This window comes from Mauremys mutica, chromosome 5 (genome assembly GCF_020497125.1).
Source record: "Mauremys mutica isolate MM-2020 ecotype Southern chromosome 5, ASM2049712v1, whole genome shotgun sequence".
Taxonomy (NCBI): domain Eukaryota; kingdom Metazoa; phylum Chordata; order Testudines; family Geoemydidae; genus Mauremys; species Mauremys mutica.
Window position 1 is genome coordinate 5439910 of NC_059076.1, and position 24550 is coordinate 5464459.

A 24550-nucleotide genomic window follows, 5' to 3' on the forward strand; every position below is an offset into this window, starting at 1 on the left:
TTTGTAACCAAATATCAGAGGGGTAGCCGTGTTTGCTGCTTTTACAGATCCAGACTAAGAGTCCTGTGGCACCTTATAGACTAACAGACGTTTTGGAGCATGATGCATCCAACGAAGTGGATATTCACCCACGAAAGCTCATGCTCCAAAACGTCTGTTAGTCTATAAGGTGCCACAGGACTCTTTGCTGCTTTTATTTGTAACCAATTTCTTTTGTGAAACTAGCTTAGTTTGCATGTTTGATTTCATTTGCTTAGTAATCTGCTTTGTTCTGTTTGTTACCCCTTTTACCACTTAAAATCTGCATTCCATAGTTAATAACATTTGTTTTATTATTGAACCCAGTTCAATAATGTGAATTTCTAACTGGGGGGAGAGGCAAGAACTGTGCACCGCTCTCCACATTGAGGGAGGGGGAAATTTCATAATATATCTTTGGGTCTGCACTCCAGAGGAGGTGGACATCTGAGTGCTAGAGCAAGTCCCTAAAGCTGAGTCTTCCCAGAGGTGATCTGCAGCTGGGTATGGCCCTGCCTGTGTGTGTGTTACAGGAGGTTTTAAGAGCCTGGCTCAGCAAGACGGGTTAAAGGGGGCCCATGCTGGCACAACAGGTAGACTCAGTGGTATCTCAGCACATCAGGTGGCTTCCCAAGGGGTCCAACCCATCAGAGTGGCATAGTCAGGCAGGATAGTGTGCACTGCTTATTGCCCTGAAACACTGGTGGTGAGTTTAAGCGAGTTTTGGCTAAAATGCACATAGAAACTGGGGATTTGCAAACTGACCTAACTGTGGCTGCAGTTTCTCATAACCCAACACAATTTCAATGTGGCTAGGGCTATACAGGGGTCTGTCAGCAGCCAGGAGAAATCTTGTGCTGGAACCCCAGTGGGAATGAGCAGAGCTACAGAAACTGCTGAGTAAATGAGTCTCTTTAATTCCTCTACTGCCCTGCAAATCAAATTGCCACGAGGGGTGGGGATGGGTAGAACCAGCTCCAGTCCAGTGGCTGTTCCCTCAGGGGAGGGGAATGTTTTGCCTGACGGTAAGGAGACTGTCCAGGTGGCTGGCTGCCAGGAAGTTGTAGTTAAGCAAGAGACAGATCCTGCTCTAGGATGCATAGGGAAATGTGTCCTGGAGGAAGCCGTAGAGGGAGAAGATGGTATCCGAGAAACTGCTGTGGGGGGTCAGGATTCCATGGGCTCTGTACCTGGAGGCCAGCCCAATCCAAAGACGAAGGAGGGTACACGGCTTGCCAGTGAAGGGTCTGGCATGGCTGGTAGCTGTGAGCCCACAGCTGGAGAGGGGACAGATTGCCCTCCAGGGAGTGCAGGGGTGTGTGTCCTGGCAGGGGGCCCAGAGAAAGAGGCTAAGAGGGAATGTGGGGGGAGTACAGGAATGTCTCCTCACTCACTGCAGGGAAGAGTTTGCCCAGGAGAAATTTGCTGAATCTGCATCTGTGATCCCAGGAACCTGCCCTGTGGCTCAGGGGAACTGTGTATCTGACCTCTCGGAGGGGAGCATCCATACAGCTGACTAATTGCAACAGCGAGAGAGGTGACAGAGGGTTCCCCAATCCAGGCCCCACTTTTGCAAAATGTTTTTCTTGCAGTACTTGTGAAAACTAACTCTGTCTCTTTAAGGCGGTGGGGAAGGGGGAAGGTTTCTTCCAAGCATTTTGGTGTCTCTGAACATGCTAATGATCCACCGGATGAAGGGGCAGAGACAGACACTTCCCAGGCAGGTAAACCCTCCCCACAGCTAAGCATCAGACAGTGAGTGATGGGGGTGAACAACACAAAGGAATCTCAGGAGAGCAAGTTCTTAGCATGGGCTTAACCCTGGGGAGGAAATGCAACTCCACAGGGAGAGGGCCATTAACATACAAGGTCTCCTTACACCCTTTCCTTGCCAAAACCCCCCAAACATACCCAAAATAAGAACCTTCACTGAGGTGATGAGAAATATAATAAATGCTGAACAAACTGATCTGTTTAGACAGAAGGCGTGGTATGATAATCATACGTGGAAGCGCCTCTCTGTCATGAATGTGCTGGTAACTTTATGTCTCTTACTACACACACAGTGGGTTAAGACAAAGAATTTGATACCGGTGGTAAATACTTTAAAAAATGTGTAAGATGCATGATTTGGGGAAAAATCTTTGGTACAGTCTAGGAGTGGTCACAAGAAAGTCCTATGAGAATACTGCTTCTCAGCTAGTCCCTGTAGACAGGCTTAGAGCTTGGCACAGTGGAGAAAGCATAGCCGATCAAGACCGCTGTGTGGAAGGGGAAACTGAGGCACACTGCCTCATGGCATTGGTGGCTAAATACCAAGACACCTCCACTTTAAAAGATATTGACATCTGCATTATGTACACAATGCTACATGCCAAAATATTTTCTGGTAACAGAAACCCAGAACTTTGCAAAAACACCTACAAATGACATTACAGCAAGTCCCTGAAGCTGAGTCTTCCCAGAGCTGATCTGCAGCTGGGTGTGGCCCTGCCTGAGTGTGTGTGTTAGAGGAGGCTTTAAGAGCCTGGCTCAGCAAGACAGGTTAAAGGGGGCCCATGCTGGCACAACAGGTAGATTCAGTGGCATCTCAGCACATCAGGTGGCTTCCCAAGGGGTCCAACCTGTCACAGTTATCATGATGAAGAGACAGATGACTGTGCATTTAGGGCAAATCACAGCATGGGAATGTTTTGCAGGAGCTCTCAGTTGAGGCATAAGACTGATTTCCTCCCTTCAGCTATACACAGTGTTCCCCTAGGTGGTGTCTGCTTATCTTTAAAGTTCTACATTATTGCAAAGAGACCTAGTAGGATGGTCTCTAGGGCCTTCTTTCTGAAATCTTTATCACTAATTTCATGCGAAAAGACAAAAAACAAGCAATGTGTCTCCTGTCCAAATATCGGTAGCAACCAGAAAGACTTACAAGTTCTGACAGCTTCACTAAAGCCCTCCTGCTGTAACTGAGATGACCCTCCCTTCCTGACGGCAGCCATACTCCACTCACTGTAGGGGAACCAGCAATAATGTGAAGTGATGCCAAATCTGTCTGTCGAATGCAGAACTAAAGAATCTGAATGAGACAGGCCATCTGGTAATGGGAAGTAGAGACTGCAAATCACATGATCCCATGAGCTGCACTACGCAGTAGCCTGATACAAACTTCAAATCTGCATTTGCAAGGTCTTTCAAACATGTTTTACAGAAGTCAGTCTTAAAATCAGAATGTGTTTTCTATGAATAATTGTTTTCATAATTGTCTGTAAGCAACACATATGTCCAAGGGCTTCCCAGCTCCTGTGCTTCTTAAATTTTAGATACCCTTTTATTTATTTGTTTATTTGTTCCATTTGCCTTTAAGTTTTCCACTAGGGGAGGTGGCTTTTTAGTTCTATAGGATGCACTTCCTCTGATGCGGTTCCCTTTGATGTCAACGATATGTGGCAACAGAGGAGGTTTACGTATCATCAGTGTTGTCCCTTCAGGAGTATAGGCTCGCAGCTGTAGTTTGTCTTCCAAGTGAGCGGTTATTGCAACCCAACCTGTGCAGATACCAGAACAGAATCCAGTTAGTTACAACCTCTTTCAAACAAAATGAGAATCAACTGTATCAAATTTTAAAAATGGAAAGGGACACCCATTTAAATAAGACAAAGGGTCAGATTTTCACACAGATTCAGCACCCAACAGATCCCATTTAGACGAAGAATGGAAGCTGCTGGGTGCCTAGCACTTTGGAAAATCTACCCCCAAAGTAGAAAACAATTGTTCATAATGACATACAAGGCAGCAGGCATTTTGGTCGACTCTGTGTCACCTTTCCTATTCACAAGACCTTTGCACATGCACATGATACACCCATTATCAAATTACATCCAAGAACAAGAGTGCACAGCAGGAGCGGATACCCAGCATGTGGAGGAGGAAATACAGAATTACCAGCAGAGGACAGCTTTATGTCAGCCACTGCCTCAAGGGTGCCAATTCCTTCCAGCGTAATTTCCTGAGGAATAAGCGGTGGGAATTCCTTCATTCGCTCTTCACCCCCCATGGGAACCTAACAATAAAATACAGGAGAAAGGGGTTAAAAGCTGAGAAGAAAGGCAACTTTAAACTTCTCAAGTTACAGACTAGGTTACAAAGTGAAATGCAGCAAAACTTAACTCTTTCTATTCTAACCGACTCACACACTGGGCACATGGAATGAGTAACTGCTCTCACATAACTTTTCTATTAAAAATGGCATTTGGACAGTTAAGGGACAGTTTGTCCAGAAACAAACGTTAAGGTGATAAAAATGTCATTTAGATATCAAACTAAGGTGCCTTAGAGATGCCAAGAAGTAGATATTGCAGTATCAGAGATTGTCCTATTTTGGGTAGGTGTCAGGATTCAGTTCCAGGCTAATTCAATGAAATAGCAGAAGTTACTAATAGTACAATCTCTGAAACATTTATTTTTGTAAATGGTGCAATAATTCATAAAGTGAATTCAACATGAACAGTGAGTTGTACTGTTGCTTTGCAAGTGAAGATCAATACCAGAAGAGAGAGCTTTAAACTGCTTCAGATAGTGGAAAATGTACCATGTAGCTAGGGGATCCTTAATATTTACTACAGAGAGAGTGTTTCAGTTTTCGTGGTATTGCCAAGGAAACAAGTTAAAACACATCAAGATATGCACATATATATATATACACATATATATATATACACACACAGAGGCCCTGCTTATAGGAAGACAAAAAGATGCATTTTTAAAACATGACAGCTAACACATTTAAAACCCTAGTGTTGAAAGGGCAAGTATTAGCATGTTCGCTGGTTGAGGCAAACCAGGGGGGAGCGGAGAGGGGGGCAACACAGACTTTTAACTTAATCAGCTAATATACGTTAAAGTATGCACAGCTTGTCTGCGGGAGACTTCTGACTGTTTTACCTGGCACATTAACCAATGTGCTAACTCTACCTCTTTCTAGATAAAGCCTAAATCATGAGAATATGACTTTTAAAAAAAACCAAATATTTCCACACCATGCATCAGAATGAATTTTAGTCAAATTACACTACCAAACTGCACGCTTAAAGTATAAGATATAGAAAATAAAATGTAAATATATTAAAAGACATACTGGTCTTGCTCCAGAAGTGCTATGGAACTAGGTGTCAATCTGAAATCTTAGAAAACAAAGCTACAAATAATGTCCATCCCCAGGACAATTCCATATAATATTTTTTGCTGATCTCTCCCCTATCTAGTTTCAGAAGTCCCAAATGATGGGATCTACATCACTTCCAGGTATTTCTATTTCTTAATTCCACCTTGTTGCTGCTATTTGTAGTTCTTGACCTCTCCGCCTTTTATATTTCTCTCCCTTTGTGTTTTGCCAATTTATATCTTTCCATAGCAGACAGTTTTTGTTGCTTGTCTCTGAACTCCTGCCTGAGTAGCTCCAATTTGTCAATGTCTTCCTGGCATCAGTGGGCCTAGCTCAGAACACAGTATTCCAGATATTGCCGCATCAGCGCTGCAGAAAGAGGGGCTTTCTCCCTGAGCCAGAACATGATGCCTTCGCAAACATAAGCCTAAACCCCACCGGCCATTTTTAACTTTAGTGAAGACTGCTCAGTAGTAGTTTGTGTGCTTCTTACAAAAAAAAAAGTTATATCCCTACTTACAAGACTGTCTAATGTACTAATATGGTCCCTTGTACACAAGCAGAGCAGGGAATTCAACCCAGGTCTTCCAGAGCCCCAGGCTAAAGTCCTAACCTCTGCCCATGCCATGTTCCTCTGTCCATGCACAGAGGGCGCTCCCTCTTGCTGAGTTAGTTTAATTTTAAACAGGAAAAATGTATGTTGTGACTGGCAATAAGATTTTCATTCTCATATCTGTTTCCCATAGCCAGGGGAGGAATAATGCATATACTCTTTTATTTGGTTTTCCCAGAAAGGGGAAGAATCACTGACAAGACAATGCATAACGAGTTCTAACGAGGACTTAACAAAGCCTCTGTTGTGTCATGCATAAGGAAACCTGTAAGGGTACCTGTTGAGCTACAAAAGAGATCACATGACCTTACTCCTTACACATACCAGAACACCATATAGAAGGTGTCCTCTTACCTTCAGTAATGTTTTTCCAGCATGCTTCTGATAGACGCTATCTGCTTTCTCCAGGGTAGTAACATGGACTGGCAACAGGTTAGAAGCCACAACAGAAAACCAGGAGGATTTTGCTCCCTAAAATTAATGAGGGGTGATTGTTAAAAAAACTGACTGCTGTAAAGATATTTACAAGTTACTGTCCAGCCTTCCCCACACCTTCTGTTTAAAAGTAGTTCTCTTACATGATTCTCTCTCATCTAGATAGGCAGGGTCTTAGTCTTTGAAATGCATCTGTACTGTTTCTATGATAAACAATTACTTCTCTGCATATAATGGAGCTGAGTTTTCAATACAAAAATACAACAGCTGAGCCACCTCAAAGTTTCTAGTCCTAAAGCAAGCCCAGAACTTTCCTGATTCTAGAGCTTCTGCATCACAGCACAATACTTAGGTGCTCCTATAATACGAATACAATGCACTCACATTTATCCCTATGGCCTGGATAACTGTGTGTTCAGACAAATGGAAGTGCTATTAACTAACAAGTGGCCACATGGGGGACACGCTGTGAATTTTCAGAGAAAAGGAATTTGGATAATTGGAATGGCACTTAAACAAACAAACAAAATAACCCCCAAAACCAATCTGTTCTACACTCAGGTCATTCAAATAAAACGATAGTCAAATGTTACAGAATGTGTATCTTTACCAAGGGTGGGCAAACTATGTCCCACAAGCTCCCGCTGGGAAGTGGGGTCAGGGGCTGTGGCATGGCCCCGCTCCAGGGTGCAGGCTTGGGGGCCACACCTCCTGGCTCTCGGAAGCAGCCACATGGCCCCGCTCTGAGGGTCGGGGGCCGCTACACGCATAGGAGTTGGAGAAGAGACATGCCACTGCTGCCAGGAGCCGCCTGAGGTAAGTGCCTGTACCCGAGACTCTCCCCATGCCCCAACCCCCTGACAGCTCTCCAAACCCTCCGATCCCAGCACAGAGCACCCTCCTGCACCCCAAACCTCTCATCCATCCCCAGCCCCACCCCAGAGCCCGCACCCCTTAGAATCACAGAATATCAGGGTTGGAAGAGACCTCAGGAGGTCATCTAGTTCAATCCCCTGCTCAAAGCAGGACCAACCCCAACTAAACCAGTGGCTCTCAAATTGTTTTACTGGTGACCCCTTTTACATAGCAATCCTCTGAGTGTGACCCTGCCCTATAAATTAAAAACTTTTTTTTAATATATTTAGCACCATTATAAATACTGGAGGCAAAGCGGGTTTGGGGTGGAGGGTGACACCTCGCGACCCCGTGAGGGGTCCCGACCCCGCGTTTGAGAACCCCTGAATTAAATCATCCCAGCCAAGGCTTTGTCAAGTCAGGCCTTAAAAACCTTGTTGCTATTCTTTCAGCACTTCGGGACAGTTTGTTCCAGTGCCCTCAATAAGGCTTCTTTAAAATACAGCCAGCGATCCTGGACTCACTGCCCCCTCAAATTAGCTTCCCGCACTCCTGCCTCAGCCCTGATCCCTCTCCCACCCTGTGAACCCCTCAGTCCCAGCCCAGAGCACCCTCCTACACCCCAAACTCCCCCACCCCACCCCAGAGCCTGCACTCCCAACCAGAGCCCTCACCCCCTCCCACACCCCAACCCCAATTTTGTGAGCATTCATTGCCTGCCAGCGTGAACAAAACTGGCAGGCTTATTTCTGGATGGTGTGACAGACTTCTCCTGTCCAGCTGATCCTCTCAGACCATTTCCCAGATCCTGTAGTAAAATATCCCTCTTGTTTACCAGACTCTGCTTTGGGGTACCTAGAATTCTACAAACCACGTTTAAGAATGAAAATTACTATAATGAATTGTACATCCAAACTGCAGTGGGAAAACAGGATTACATCAAATCCAAACCAAGGAATCTAGTCTCCTGCTGATGCATGGATACAACTCCCCCCACAAGCCCATGGCTACACTACACACTTTTGCCAGGACAGATATGTTGATCAAGGGCATGAAGATTTGTGATTGACATAGCTGTGCTGGCAAAAGCCCCTAGTGCAGATGCAATTATATCAGCAAAACTGTGATTTTACCAATATAGTTTATTTCACCCGGGTGGGGATGGTGGGGCCTAGAATAAGCTATACCAGCAAAAGTTTAGTTTTGCCGGTATATGCTGCACTCACACTAGGAGCGCTTTGCTAGTTTCTCCTCCCTTGGTTTTCACACCTCAACTGCTAGAACAGGGCCTCATCCTCCCTGATTGACCTAACCTCGTTATCTCTAGCTTGCTTCTTGCTTGCTTATATTTACCTGCCCTTGGAAATTTCCACTCTTGCATCTGACGAAGTGGGTATTCACCCACGAAAGCTCATGCTGCAAAACGTCTGTTAGTCTATAAGGTGCCACAGGATTCTTTGCTGCTTTTACAGAACCAGACTAACACGGCTACCCCTCTGATACTTGCTAGGATAGTATACTGGTATAGTGCTCTAGTGTAGATCTTGCTTAAGGCTGTTGAGGAGGGGTTGGCTGAGGTCGATTTATTTATGGGCAGTCTTTGGTGGGTTTTTTAATTTTTTATTTATGTGCTAGGCATGCAGAGCACCGGACGGGCATTGACAGCTGCATTTTAGAAATGGAATAAATAAAACTTCCATTAATAATGCAAGTGTATAAAGGGGAGAACGGACCCCAGACACATACACCCCTCTGCTCTGCCCTTATATTTCTTTAAACCTGGAGGAAATACGAATCAAATTTCCCTTCCTTGTAGCTCTTTCATATAACCACTAGATATTGTCCCTTTAAAGCTGATTTATTTTGGCTACACTCTACCACTGTTAGCCAACTTGCAAGGATTTGTACCCTTGTTCTTTTAGTGACCCGTCAATCTCAAAGCAATTCTCTGGTTTCATTTAGAACAAAGCTCAGGACCTCTTTGTAACATGCTGCAAGATGCTCCTTTACAGTACAAAAATCTTCACTTTGGGCTATCATATGGCACAGCCTTTTTCAAAAGCATTTTTTACTTTACACAACGAGGTTTGTGTTTCATTAGTGGAAATCTTAAGAGCAACAGCTACCAAATAAATGATGAAGAAAGCTATACAAACAGCCTGATGGTGAAGGTGTTTTGTAACTTGTTATAACACCACAAAGTGCAAACAAGATCTTATTCACAGAACATTACAAAATCCACTCTCCCTTACCTGCAAATAGTCTATGCGTCCCAAAGCACCTAGAAACAAAACCATTCCAGGCTTAAGTACAAAGGTCTGTGGAACAATGGCATGTGTCGGCAAGACAAGCTTTACTTCTTTCTCTGTTAGAAGATTTAAAACCTGCAAAGCAAATTGTATAACCATAACTCATTTTGGATGCTTTTACAAAAACGATGAAACCAATGCTCTTGCTTTCTGGGGAAAAAGGATGATGACCAAATATACTTGAATGGAGAATATCTGTCTCAAATGATCTCATACAGAAATTACAGACAAGTAGGACTGCAAATTCAGTTCAGCCATGGCAAGAAAGTGCTCAGTTTTTTTAACAATTCACACATACAGACTTACAGTAGCTTGTAACATGGACACGCCAAACTAACAATATGAGTCTTAAGGCTTTACAGTCTAAACAGCTCAAGCCAATTTGTCTTTGCAGTGTTCACAGAATCAGTTTACTGCTATTTTGTGTTACATCATAGAATCTCAGGGTTGGAAGGGACCTCAGGAGGTCATCTAGTCCAACCCCCTACTCAAAGCACCAATTAAATCACCCCAGCCAGGGCTTTGTCAAGCCGGGCCTTAAAAACCTCTAAGGATGGAGTTTCCACCACCTCCCTAGGTAACCCATTCCAGTGCTTCACCACCCTCCTAGTGAAATAGTGTTTCCTAATATCCAACCTAAACCTCCCCCACTGCAACTTGAGACCATTGCTTCTTGTTCTGTTATCTGCCACCACTGAGAACAGCTGAACTCCATCCTCTTTGGAACTCCCCTTCAGGTAGTTGAATGCTGCTATCAAATCCCCCCTCACTCTTTTCTTCTGCAAACTAAATAACCCCAGTTCTCTCAGCCTCTCCTCATAAATCATGTGCCCCAGCCCCCTAATCATTTCCATTGCCCTCTGTTGGACTCTCTCCAATTTGTCCACATCCCTTTTGTAGTGGGGGGGGACCAAAACTGGACGCAATACTCCAGGTGTGGCCTCACCAGTGTCGAATAGAGGGGAATAATCACTTTCCTCGATCTGCTGGCAATGCTCCTACTAATACAGCCTAATATGCCGTTGGCCTTCTTGGCAACAAGGGCACACTGCTGACTCATATCCAGCTTCTCATCCACTGTAATCCCCAGGTCCTTTTCTGCAGAACTGCTGCTTAGCCATCAAAGATTGCGGATGGTTCCTGCTATGTTTCTACACAAATACTATTTATTTGTGGAACAACCTAAAATGAGTTTGAGATCCCCAGAGTAAAAACATGTTGCAACTGTGCTGAACTCTCACTGTCTCCATTCAGGAATTACTATTTATCACTTCTATTATGAAGCCACTAATAATAACCAGCCAATTGTTTCCTCCTCTACCACAGCAGATTTTGTTAAGCTTAATGTGCCAGCAGTTCAAGGTATATTAAACAGAATTTTGGATCAATATTTCTTACAGTTAGCGTTATAGCAATTCTGAGTTTAAGGAGGATATTTCAGGTATTAGCAAGCTTTCTGCTATAAAACTGTAAATCGTTTTAAACTGACTAAGGTTTCAGAGATCTCTTGTCCCCACCTCTACCACCGAAAAATACTTTGAGAATAAATTCTCTGGAAATGTAACTGAGAGATTAGCTCGTCAGCATAGGTTTATGTGCAACAGAGTTCCCACCTAAAAAGCAGGAACTACTGTGTCTGATGTGTCACTAAAGTGCCCCAGGCAAAGCGAGAGACTCCAGCTTAAAAAATAAACTTTTGCCTGAAATGTTTTTCCTACTATTGTTATAAGTAATGCCTATGGTGACTATAACTGAAAGGTACTTTCCAGCATACTTTGTACATTTAATGGGACTATGTGTGCAGTCAGTTTCACTTCCCGCCAACCCCACACAGTCAGCTTCCCCTGTCTACACACAGCAACAGTAGAGAGAGAAAAAATGTTAAAAAGAGGAAAAAGTGACTGGAAAAGCACAAAAGATGTCAGTGGGATCCAGGCCCAGGTGCAGTACCCAACATTATTTTTAACTTTAAAGCACTAACTAGATTCCAAATAGACAGCATCCCTTTCTCACACACTTGGAATTTTCAGCACAAACAGAGCCAAACTCTTCTAACCATGTGCCTAAGTCATGCCACAGCCTCGCTAACATTCAAATATGTACTACAGTTTGGCAACATGGTTACAACATGGTTTGGTCTTGACTCTGCATTAAAAGACAGAACCGTTTTGTAATTGTGTCAGCAACTACTACAGTGTGACTGGGTCTCTACACACTCTTTCTGTAATGTAGATGGAGTCAACATTAGTCTGAAAATCTTGGCAACTTTTGCACCAATTCTGAAACAGTAGGAGCCTTGCAGACTGCAAGCTCCGCAGATAATATGCTGGAGTATTAGGTAATGCTTAGTGCTAAATTTGACAGCTATCAAAACCCCTTTCTTTCAGTTTCTAGAAGTTTAGTTTTCTCTTGCTCCCTTATAAAGCCGAACATCTTTAGTAATTCATAGACTGAACTAGCCCAATGGCAAATCTATCTATGTCATCTAACCCTCACAAAAATGTACAGAAAGCAAAGACTGAAAATTCCTGCTCCCCACCTCAAAATTGGTGCCCAGACAACCCCTCCTCCTCTCCAGCCAAAACGAACAGTGTGACAAGTGGAAATTCAATCCGAACTTTGGCATGTCTCATACCTGCCCCACTTCACAGGCACACCAAGCTTAATCAAAATTAGAACTATCTATAGGAAGTTACTGAGCACGAGTAAGTCCATTCACTTTCTATGCTCATTCAATTCCTGGCAGCCAGGGGCCACTGTGCTCCAGAGCTGGGAGATTCTTCTGTGCTCCCAATGCTCCTGCTGCTGGCACCCTGGCAGTAATGAGGGGGCGCAATCAGCATGACTGGATGCAGAGAGGTGAGGAGCTAGGCCTGGCAGTTGGTTTGGCTAGAGACAGAATGGTCTGTAACTACTAAAGCACCCTTCTCTTGGAACCTGGCATATAATAACCTAGGATTTCTGAGTCTCCATATTCCTCTGCTGTCAGCAAATAGTTGCAAGACCCACTGGCAAAACATCTCATCCCCTGCTCTTGTAAATGGTCCACATAGCAGTAGCAGGTTGTCATCATCTATCGATTACTCCATTAGCTCAAGTCACAGAGGTCTGTGCTGTACAGTAACTACTCACTTAAATGGTGACAGGTTTCAGAATGGTAGCCGGGTTAGTCTGTATCAGGAAAAAGAACGAGGAGTCCTTGTGGCACCTTAGTGACTAACAAATGTATTTGGGCATAAGGTTCCGTGGACTAAAACCCACTTCATCGGATGCCACAAGTACTCCTCATTCTTCTTCCTCAAAGTCGTCCCGGTTTACATTGTTACATTGCTGATCAATTAGGGACCATGCTTGTTTAGAGTTGCGCAATGCTCCTGTATAACGTTTGTTTGGCAGCCGCCTGCTTTGTCCACTGCTTGCAGAAAGAGCAGCCCGTTGGAGCTAGCTGGTGGGGGCTTGGAACCAGGGTGGACCGGCAGCCCCCCTATCAGCTCTCTGCTTCCCTAAGCTCCCTGTGCAGCAGCCACCCAGCAGGCTAGCAATTGTTGGCAGTTCAGCTGTCCCTCCCCCCACTGCCATGTGCTGCTCCTGCCCTCTGCCTTGGAGCTGCTCCCAGGAGCCTCCTGCTTGCTGGGCGGGGAGGTTGTGGGGCGGGGGGGGGAAGAGGGTGGCTAATATCAGGGTGTCCCCCTCCCCCCTGCCTACCCTATCTCCATAGAGCGGGGGTGGGGGAGAACTTGACAGGGCTCAGGATGGAGGGAACTTGCAGGCAGCAGCTGCTGTCTCAACTTCCTGATCTAAAAAGGCCATGTACTTAGGGTGGGGTCAGTGTACTTAAAGGGGCAATGTGCATCTCTCTCTCACTCACACACAGGGTGTGTGTCTCTGTCTGCCATGCTGTCTCCCCTCCCTCCATTCGTGCTGTATATAGAGTGTGAGGCTTCATTAACAACGTGTTAAACCTTGAGGGCTCAGCCGAGTGCTAGTTCATCATTTAGCAGCAAGGCATTCCCTGGGAAATATCCCTCCCTCTTCCAGCTCTGACTCCACCACCTCAACCAAGCTTCACAATCATCATTTCTGTGTACAGTATTAAATTGTTTGTTTAAAACTTATACTGTGTATACATATATAAAAAAAGTATAGTCTTTTGTCTGGTGAAAAAAATTTCCCTGGAACCTAACCTCCCTCCCTCCCGCATTTACATTCATTCTTATGGGGAAATTGGATTAGCTTAACATCGTTTTGCTTAAAGTAGCATTTTTCAGGAACATAACTACAACGTTAAGCGAGGAGTTACTGTAGCTCTAAAGGTCTGAACCCTGCTGATGAACCACATGGAGCCAATAGGGTTCCACATGACAGACATTTTTCCCCCCCAGGTTGATATTAAAAACCTAGGAAATGACATACAAGAACTATATTAAAAGAATGTTAAGGTTGCTAAGTCAAGGAATAGGAAATGCCAGAATTTAGATTGCTCATGTAACCTTAATTTGACTCCCTTACACCTATGCATTGTGATGGAATATTTAATCACATGATCACTTCCTAGTTTTTCCACAGGACCCCTGACTCATTTAGTGCACAGGATAGATGGTGTTTAGGGATGATCACCACTATGTAGTGAAGGAAGCTGTTGTCCGTAGGACCCCTGCCTCATTTGCTGCAGAAGTTGGAAGGTGCACGAGGCAATGGATTGCAGAAAGAGTAAGGATGGTGTCACAGCTTTGGCAGCTGAACAGCACTCTGGAGAACTGATTCTCTTCCTATCTCGGGCACACAGGTCCTATGAGATACTGGGCAAGTCACTTAATCCAAACTTTTCACAGGGGGTCACTAAAACTGTACGTTCACGTTCTGAGTGTCCAACTTGAGAGTACTGGTGTCTGATTTGCAGACATGCTGAACGGTTGCAACTGTTCTCCAAACATAGAAAGTGCTACAAAACACTAAGATCTCTGAAAAGTCAGGTCACAGACATTTCAAAGTGAGCATCCCACTCAGTGTGTATTGTTCATGTTAATGTCTCTGTCTCTCAGTTCTCCCTTCTGTAAAATTAGAATAATGCCCCCCCTTACATCACAGGGGCATTGTGAAGATTCATTTATGTTTGTTGAAGTAGTCAGATACTATAGGAGCAAGATGAAAAGGCCCATGAGGTAATTAATAATCCTGTCTTCAGAGCAGGATTGGAATAGTGTGCAGTAAATAAGGCACATTGTTCATCGAAGGTTGTTCATCGAAGGTAAAATTAAAATTGAAAAGCTGCTCATTCATTGAGCACTGTCCAATTTACATGCTGAATAAGGTGGGGTCCTGTGGATAAAATAGTGTGTGATCATGTAATTAAAGACCAGTTTATAATGCATACGCACAAGGGGACTGGATTAAGTTTACACGGGCAATCTTAAATGTGGCATTTCCAAACTTTTGCATGCTTGACTTTGCAACCTTAACACTCTTTCAATGTAGTATTTTGTGTGCCATTATTACTACCTTCCTGAGGCATGATCGAGTCCCCACTGTGCTAGACGCAGTACAATTAATCATCTGTGTCTTTAAAACTTGCTCATATCAAACATTGTTTCAAGTGAATCCAAACCACACACCTTAGCTAGGTGCTTCTACTCAATTAAAAGATATTAAGGCCAGAAAGAAGCATTGTAACTATTTATTCTGATCTCCTGTATAAAACAGATCATAGAATTTCACTTGGTAATTCTGGCATCAAACCCATAACTTGTGATTGAGCTAGATGTATATACTAAACTGACCAGCAGTGAAATTGACATTTACAATAAATCTACATTAGGCTTCAGAATCTTTACTCTGTTGAGGCAGCTGAGGCAGGAGACACCTAACCACGTTATTACAGTCCTGGAGCCTGGCTGAAGCTGAGAGTAATAATACATCTCAACAAGGCAATATTTTTGAAGTCTGACTGAGGATGCTACTGAGATGAATGGGACAGTTCACACCTCTCAGAGTTTTTTGGATCAGTCAGTCTAACATTATTTGAAAGTCTATCCTCACAATTAGGCCTGGTGTCTACACAGAAGTTGAACCACTTTAATTATAGTGGTATAGTTAAAGCAGTACTAGCTGCCTAGTGTGGCTGTAGTTATCTTGGTATAAAGGTGCTTAGATCAGTAAAACTTATTCCCCTTCATGTTGGGGAGTAAGTTATAACAGTATAAGGCTCCTTTCTACTGATATAGCTGTGTCTACACTAGTGTTTGTACTGGTTTAGCTATTTTGGTTAAAAAAAAAAAAAGTATCATCCCTCTAACCAAAAGAGTGATACTGGTACAAGATCTGGGGGTAGACCAGCCTTAGAAAGTCAAAGTACGACGACTATTTTTTTTTTTTTAAAGTTTAACTTCAATTCTGTAGAAAACAGTTATATCCATAGACAGATCGTAACTCCATATAACTGCAGGATTTCTACAGAGCATATTTCCAGTGGCTCTATTAATTTTAAAGCCAAAATTTTCAAAGCCATCTAGGGTATTTGAACTTCTTAGTCCCATGAATTTATCATTCAAACCCTTTAAGCAGCTTTGAAAGTCTCAGTCCTAGGTATTTTTATACTAAAAATCGTATCTGTTTAAACATTAAAATCTATTTAAAAATTGATCTAGTTAAATAACCCCTAAGGTAGATGCACTTAAATGGGATTAGCTCTATTTGGTAAATTACCAATGCAAAGCAAATTTATTTAAGCAATGGTTAACAGGTTATACATTAGGGGGTTGCACTGGTTTAACTAGATGGATTTTAAATCAATTCAGTTAAACCAATATAATTTTTTTTAGAACAGACAAGCCTTTAGTCTCTTGTGATCTGATTCTCACTCAAAACCAGAGCTAAAGGTATAATCCTATATCCTGCCACCAGATCCCGTTTTCAATATTCCGACCCATTCATTCCTCCTACAGAAATGTACTACTACAGACAGACACATTCAGGGCTTATCTACAAAAAACTGGTCTGTAAACAGTTCACTAACATGCTTACAAATAGTGCTTAGTCCAATCTACATTGGTAAATACCTATGTTGTAAGATAGTTATGGCACTACTTGCTACAGCCAAACCAACCAGCGGAATAAATTTTCCTATATAAAACAGGCCTTATTGCTAGAAGTGGGAGAATTATTTTTGGGAAATAGAAATTTATCCTAAACAATGCAGTTTTTGAGGCTCTAAAACAATTTGCAAATTCAGATTGAATCTGATGAATAGTTTTGGGTGAAAAAAGAAAAAATATAAAAAAAGTTAAAAAATTTCATTTTGACCATTTCAAAATGAGTGAAAAAAAGTGAAACCCCCCTGAAAATAGCTGAATTGAAAAACCAGAAAAAATTTGTTTCAAGTTGACCAAAACACTTCAGTCAATTAGAAACAAATTTATTTCAAGTTTTTTGATTCAATGAAAGATTTTGAATAAAACAGGATAAAATGGCAATTTTGGGTCACCTTTGAACAAAAAATAAAAATAAAAGTAAAATAAAATCCATTATTCGCTCAGCTCCATTCATTACACAATATTCTGATACACTGGGTGGCACTATATAATGACTTGAATGTGAGTCTTATTTCATAAGGATATCAAAAATCTCTATTCCTGCACTCACAGTTAGCTAAGACAGTACTCCCTTCTCCCAAATACCGATCTTCTCAAATGCAGACAGACAGACAGAGCACCTACACAATTTTCTTTTACAATCCCTGGCGTGTCAAAAAACCAGCGAGCATCTTTCAGTTCATTGTATGTAAATTCCACTCTCTCTTTAGGCTTGTTGGATGAAAAGACAGGCTCCTCTTCCATGTTAAAAGAGAGCTCATCAGGATCAAAGTCAATGACAGCTTTTGACTTCTGTTGTTGAAATGTTCTTCCAACTCTTCCTACATTAAAAAGGAAAAGTACTTTTAATAATTTACGTTACTTTACATTTTCTTCAACTGGAAATTTTTCCCTCTTCTTACACACTTAAAAATAAATAAAATACACATGATAAAGTAATATAAATGTGATTGAGGCGTACAAATTTAAATGCTCAAAAGTCAGGATGTTAAAAAGTGACTTATGTTTCTGTATTTTAATTTTCCTTCTTGTCCAACAAAAACCAAGAAATCCAGTGCTCTTAGCAGTACCGCAGATCATGGACCTGCTATAATGTGCTATTATTGTATTACAGTATCAGAGGGATAGCCGTGTTTGCTGCTTTTACAGATCCAGACTGAGAGTCCTGTGGCACCTTATAGACTAACAGAAGTTTTGGAGCATGAGCTTTCGTGGGTGAATACCTACTTCGTCGGATGCATGCATGCATCTGACGAAGTGGGTATTCACCCACGAAAGCTCATGCTCCAAAACTTCTGTTAGTCTATAAAGTGCCACAGGACTCTTTGCTGCTTTTATTGTATTACAGTAACCCTAAGGACCCCAATCGTGTTCCCATTGTTCTAGGCATTGTACAAAACACTTTGTAAATTAGATTGTCTTTTTTTGACATTTAAGACCTTGATCTTTCAAACACTTATGCATGTACTTAACTCTATTTGTGTGAGTATTGACTTGGATGGAACTGCGTGTATAAATGTAAAAGCATGTGCATCTTTGCAGGATAAGGCCCTTGGTTTGGGGCAATTACAGTCTTACAAACTGCACAGAGCTATAAGCTCTGCAAAAGCAGAGATTTCAATACAGAATCTGCTTCTGTATTGAGATGTCCCTATGGAGAAGTTTTCTTACAGTGTAAGCTTTTGATGTAGCTATAATATTAATGCAAGTCCATGTTCTGGGACATGGGTAGAGATCTTGCCTACACTAGAAATTGGAACAGTTTTACAACTGGGTTCCTAACTCGGTTGCAACTGTGGCGTAACTAGCCCCTAATATGGTAACTCAAGGCTGAAAAATGTTAACTATCCTCCTTAGCTTTCTTTTTTATAACTGGTTTCAGAGTAGCAGCCATGTTAGTCTGTAACTGCAAAAAGAACAGGAGTACTTGTGGCACCTTAGAGACTAACAAATTTATTTCAGCATGAGCTTTCGTGAGCTACAACTCACTTCTTTGGATGCATAGAATGGAACACACACACAGGAAATATTTATACATACAGAGAACATGAAAAGGTGGAAGTAGGCATACCAACTGTAAGAGTCCAATCAATTGAGATGAGCTATCATCAGCAGGAGGAAAAAACCCTATGAAGTGATAATCGAGATGACCCATAGAAGGTGTGAGGAGAACTTAACATAGGGAAATAGATTCAATTAGTGTAATGACCCAACCATTCCCAGTCTCTGTTTAAACCTAAGTTAACTGTATCTAATTTGCATATTAATTCAAGTTCAGCAGTCTCTCTTTGGAGTCTATTTTTGAAGTTTTTTTGTTGCAAAATTGCCACCTTCAAGTTAAGTTCTCCTCACACCTTCTATGGGTCATCTCGATTATCACTTCAGAGGTTTTTTTTCCTCCTGCTGATGATAGCTCATCTCAATTGATTGGACTCTTACAGTTGGTATGCCTACTTCCACCTTTTCATGTTCTCTGTATGTATAAGTATCTTCTGTCTGTGTGTTCCATTCTATGCATCCAAAGAAGTGAGCTGTAGCCCACAAAAGCTTATGCTGAAATAAATGTTAGTCTCTAAGGTGCCACAAGTACTCCTGTTCTTTTTTATAACTTTTAGTTCAGACTTACAATCAAGAAAGCCCACATATACATAGCATACATCCATTTACACATAACTGTATCTTTTATGTTTTCTAAGTCTTTGCTCTCTATAAAGCGTTAATAATAACTGTTTTAATTAGGGTGTGACACAGGACCAGGAAGGGTTACAGAATAGCAGGGTAATTGACCCAGATTAAACCTTTAGAGATAAATTAGTAGATAATAGTTGTGTTTTTGTATGTGTTTACAAATATATTGTCAGAGGCTGACAATGTAACTAAATGGTTCCTACCATTGTATTCTGTTAATTCAGAGATCAAAAGAAGATGTTAACATTTAGATGAACTGTGAATGTAGTAATATCACTGTCTTAATTTCTCTTTGAAGTATGTAGTAAACTACCTGTAATTGGCAGGAGATGGGTAGCTGCTTTACATTAATCCATGTAGCTAATTACTGATTATGCTTAAGAAATAGGTTACTTCAAAGCCGCTATTGTTCACCCAAGGACTTCACACTGTCAAGAGGCTGCCAAAGAACTATAAAAAGAACTCTTGAGCCCTGACCCTATTATCTCAGATCTGCTTAAGCTTGTCAGGGGAAGTTTGAGTCCGAAGACTGAGGTCTCCAGTCCCATCTGGATCTCCCTGATATTGGACATTGGATTGTAACCTATGGACTAATTCTGAAAAAGAACTCTTCGCAACTTTAAAGCTCACCATCTCTACTATGAAACTGACCTAAGAATTTTATTCAAGTCTGTGTGTAGAATGATCTTTTAACCAATATCCACTCTCTGTCCTTTAATAAATCTTAGTTTAGTTAATAAGAATTGGCGGTAAGCGTGTATTTGGGTAAGATCTGAAATATTCACTGACCTGGTGGGTGATGTATCTGATCCTTCGGGATTGGAATAACTTTTTATAGGATAAAGAAGATTTTCAGTAATCTTCATAATATTTGAACTGGCTGTCTGGGGGGGTTGCTTTAAGGGAGCTTTGTTTTGGCTTCTGGGTAACCAGTTAGGTATCATAGAAGCTGTTTTGTTGCTGGCTTGGTGAATCTAAGTATTAGAAATAACTACCAGTTTGGAGCAGATTGAGCAATCTCAGTGTGACCCCCCGGAACACCGGTCACACATGGATATGCCTGAACAAAAACTCCAGATCTGAACATTTCTGCACTTGTTGGAAATCACAGAATCATAGAATCTCAGGGTTGGAAGGGACCTCAGGAGGTCATCTAGTCCAACCCCCTGCTCAAAGCAGGACCAACACCAACTAAATCATCCCAGCCAGGGCTTTGTCAAGCCTGACCTTAAAAACCTCTGAGGAAGGAGATTCCACCACCTCCCTAGGTAACGCATTCCAGTTCTTCACCACCCTACTAGTGAAAAAGTTTTTCCTAATATCCAACCTAAACCTCCCCCTCTGCAACTTGAGACCATTACTCCTTGTTCTGTCATCTTCTACCACTGAGAACAGTCTAGATCCATCCTCTTTGGAACCCCCTTTCAGGTAGTTGAAAGCAGCTATCAAATCCCCCCTCATTCTTCTCTTCTGCAGACTAAACAATCCCAGTTCCCTCAGCCTCTCCTCATAAGTCATGTGCTCCAGCCCCCTAATCATTTTTGTTGCCCTCCGCTGGACTCTCTCCAATTTATCCACATCCTTCTTGTAGTGTGGGGCCCAAAACTGGACACAGTACTCCAAATGAGGCCTCACCAGTGCTGAGTAGAGGGGAATGATCACATCCCTCGATCTGCTGGAAATGCCCCTACTTATACAACCCAAAATGCCATTAGCCTTCTTGGCAACAAGGGCACACTGTTGACTCATATTCAGCTTTTCGGCAACCGTAACCCCTAGGTCCTTTTCTGCAGAACTGCTGCCCAGCCATTCGGTCCCTAGTCTGTAGCAGTGCATGGGATTCTTCCGTCCTAAGTGCAGGACTCTGCACTTGTCCTTGTTGAACTTCATCATATTTATTTTGGCCCAATCCTCTAATTTGTCTAGGTCCCTCTGTATCCTATCCCTACCCTAAAACCTAACTCAGTAGCTGGACCCATCTCCAGCTATATTAAAGTGTCTTTGGACGACATTCTCTTTGAAGGTAATTGTAGTCTTTTGGCCCATTTCTACAAGACACACCATCAGTTTGCATATTACCAATGAATAGCCAATACAATTAAATGTATTAGTCTTTTTTATTTTGGAAAAGGAGAAAGAGTTGCGATGCAATCCTGGAAATCCATTAAGCCAGCTACACCAGAAGGACAAGGACTGAATTGATGCATTGGTGTGGTGTCTGGGAGAAACTTACGTATATATACCTCTTATTGGGTAGAATGAAAGCAGGTGACATTAAAAAAAAAATCTGAAGTTATGACTTTTAGAAAGTCAGAGTTCCGGCATATTAGATTTTCACATATTCCAAGGACAGAAGCTACCATTGTGATCATCTAGTCTGGCCTCTTATATAATTTACAGGCCAAAGAACTTCTCCTAAATAATTTCTAGAGTGGATCTTTTATAAAAACATCCAATCTTGATTTAAAATTAGTGATGAAGAATCCACCATGACCCTTGGTAAATTGTTCCTATGGTTAATTACTTTCACTGTCAAAAAAATTATGCCTTATTTCCAGTCTGAATTTGTCTAGCTTCAACTTCCAGCCATTGGATCATGTTATACCTTTCTCTGCTAGATTAAAGAGCCCATTATTAAATGTGTGTTCCTCATTTAGGTACTTATAGACTGTAATCAAGTCGCCCCTTAACCTGCTTTTTGTTAATAAGATCAAGAATAAGGATTTACTGAAGATTATTAATATATATTTGAAGAATTCTTATTCTGATATGCTGTTGCACTATCGCGTACGCTAGTAACCCAAATTAGAATGTATCATAAATGTATGTTGGCTAGCAATGTTTACCAATTAAGAGTTCACTTTAGACACTGACTTACCTTACAGTAAAGCTTAATTGAGTCTTTTGTATAATGCAATATTTGCATCTGAGAACAAATGGTGATACTCTTCCTCAGGTAATACTCACCTATTAAATAACCTTGCTTTTTAAGGCATTTAAGATACTTTTGTTCATCATCACTAAGTTGTTCTTCAGTTTTTTCTGCATCTGCTTTTAGCCTCTCCTGTCTCCTGAACAGTCTGTCAGATGTAGGGTTAATAATTGGAAATTTCAGGAGGTTTAAAGTTGTGCCTGAAAAACAAATTCCAACACTATCCAGGTCTGTGACTGTGCAAACTGAACACAGTATATATAAAAGCAATTAAATGTTAAGGTTCAAACAATGAAAAAAGCCACATACAGAAGAAAGATAGACAGCTGCAGCGGCACAGGAGCCAGCAAACAGAGCTGTAAACAGGGGAGTTTCAGTGGGAGTTCTGTTGGAGGAGAAGGTTTTTGTATTTTGTGTATTGTATTTTGTAGTTTGCATGTGAGGAGGCTGGTAGGCGCAGTGTGCTGGGAGAGAAGCTGAGCCCTGATTAGGGGGCGGGGCTTCTCTGCTTAGGGGTCCTATAAAGGTAGCCAGCCAGTCAGGCAGCGGCATAGACAGTTGCCCCGGCACAGGAGCCAGCAAACAGAGCTGTAAACAGGGGAGTTTCAGTGAGAGTTTACAGGGGGAGTTTGCGGGGGAGACCTGGAGATCTAGGCAGAGGAACTGACAGGCTAGTGAAGGGAGTGGGTTGTGTTGCGGTGCCTGTTGGGGGTTTGTTTTGGTTTCTGTTTCCTGGACTAACAGGTTTTAGGTGGGAAGGCTATGACCGATACAGAGGCAGCAGTGAAAGACACAATGAGGATGACTGGATGTGGAAGCTGCGGCATGTACATGATCCTGTAGGGGGTACCTGAAAAGAGTTTCGTCTACATGAAGTGCCAACTGATAGAGCTGATGGAAGAAAAGATCCGAGGACTGGAGATGCAGGTGGAAACTCTGGTGGAATGTAGAAGGGGGTCCGAGCAGATGATGGAGCAAAGTTATGAGGAGGATGAAGGGAAAAGCTCAGACTTGCAGATGGAAGCAGGACCAAAGAATTCTGAGGGGAGACTGCTGGGTGAGGAAAGTGAACGGTGGAAGCATGTGACTAAGAGAACCAGGCAGAGGAAAAGACGGGCCAGTGAAGGAGAAACAGAGCTCAGGAACAGGTTTGCAGAGTTGGAAAATGAAGAAGGGGCACAGCAGGTGGTTGCTGAAGGTGAGGGGGCAAGGAAGAAGAGAAGAACAGCTAGTCCTATAGGAAGAGGGGAAGAGGCAATGGAGAGAACACCAAATATGAGCCCCAGGAGGATACGGGATGGGTTGTGGAGGATTGCAAGGGACAATAGAAATCGAGAGGACTTGCAGCCAGAGGGAACAGGGGATAGACCGGAGAATCACACTGTCACCAGGAAAAGGCAGGTCTACATGATTGGGGACTCCTTACTGAGAAGAATAGACAGGCCGGTAACTAGAGCTGATCCGGAGAACAGAAGGGTGTGCTGTCTGCCGAGTGCTAAGATACGGGATGTGGACCTGAGGCTGAAAAGGATCTTAATGGGAGCAGGAAAGAATCCGCTGATTGTCCTTCATGTGGGAACAAATGATACGGCTAGATTCTCGCTGGAACGTATCAAGGGAGACTATGCCAGACTGGGGAAGACACTTAAGGAAATCGAGGCTCAGGTGATCTTCAGTGGGATTCTGCCTGTTCCTAGAGAAGGGCAACAAAGGTGTGAGAAGATTATCGCGATAAACAGATGGCTCAGGCAGTGGTGCTATAAGGAGGGCTTTGGGATGTACGGCCACTGGGAAGCATTCATGGACAGAGGACTGTTCTCTCAGGACAGACTTCACCTGAGTAAGGAGGGAAATAGACTTCTAGGATGGAGGCTGGCACAACTGAATAAGAGAGCTTTAAACTAGGAATTTGGGGGAGATGGTTGGGAGATGTCCAGGTAATGGAATTCAACATTGAGAGGGAAGAAAACAAACTAAGAGAGGATGCAGCCGTGGGCAGGAGAATGGATGTAAGGAGGAAGGGTAGTATAGATACCAGTCTAATTGGTGATACTGGTGGTAGAATGTCTGTGCCTAACCGGGTAAAGAATGTCAGTGAAACCAAATGGCAAAAATTAAGATGTTTGTACACTAATGCGAGGAGCCTCGGTAACAAAATGGAGGAACTAGAGCTACTGGTGCAGGAAGTGAAACCGGATATTATAAGGATAACAGAAACATGGTGGAATAGTAGTCATGACTGGAGTACAGGTATTGAAGGCTATGTGCAGTTTAGGAAAGATAGAAATAAAGGCAAAGGTGGTGGAGTAGCATTGTATATCAATGATGAGGTTAACTGTAAAGAAATAAGTGATGGAATGGATAAGACAGAGTCTGTCTGGGCAAAAATCACATTGGGAAAGAAAGCTACTAGAGCCTCCCCTGAGATAGTGCTTGGGGTGTGCTACAGACCGC

At 42.5% G+C, this 24550-nt stretch overlaps 1 protein-coding gene across 1 annotated transcript in view; it reads right to left on the minus strand.

Moving 5' to 3' along the window:
* Window positions 1–550: 550 nt before the first annotated feature.
* The window catches only part of NOA1 (nitric oxide associated 1), a 31240-nt gene continuing 7240 nt past the window's right edge, over window positions 551–24550 (minus strand). The window contains exons 3-8 of the mRNA XM_045019436.1: window positions 22132–22296; window positions 17101–17297; window positions 9332–9463; window positions 6144–6260; window positions 3958–4075; window positions 551–3560 (exon numbers count right to left, since the gene is read on the minus strand). Of these exons, the coding sequence (XP_044875371.1) occupies window positions 3325–3560; window positions 3958–4075; window positions 6144–6260; window positions 9332–9463; window positions 17101–17297; window positions 22132–22296 (965 nt within the window). The 3' untranslated portion in view covers window positions 551–3324. The remainder of the gene's footprint in view (window positions 3561–3957; window positions 4076–6143; window positions 6261–9331; window positions 9464–17100; window positions 17298–22131; window positions 22297–24550) is intronic.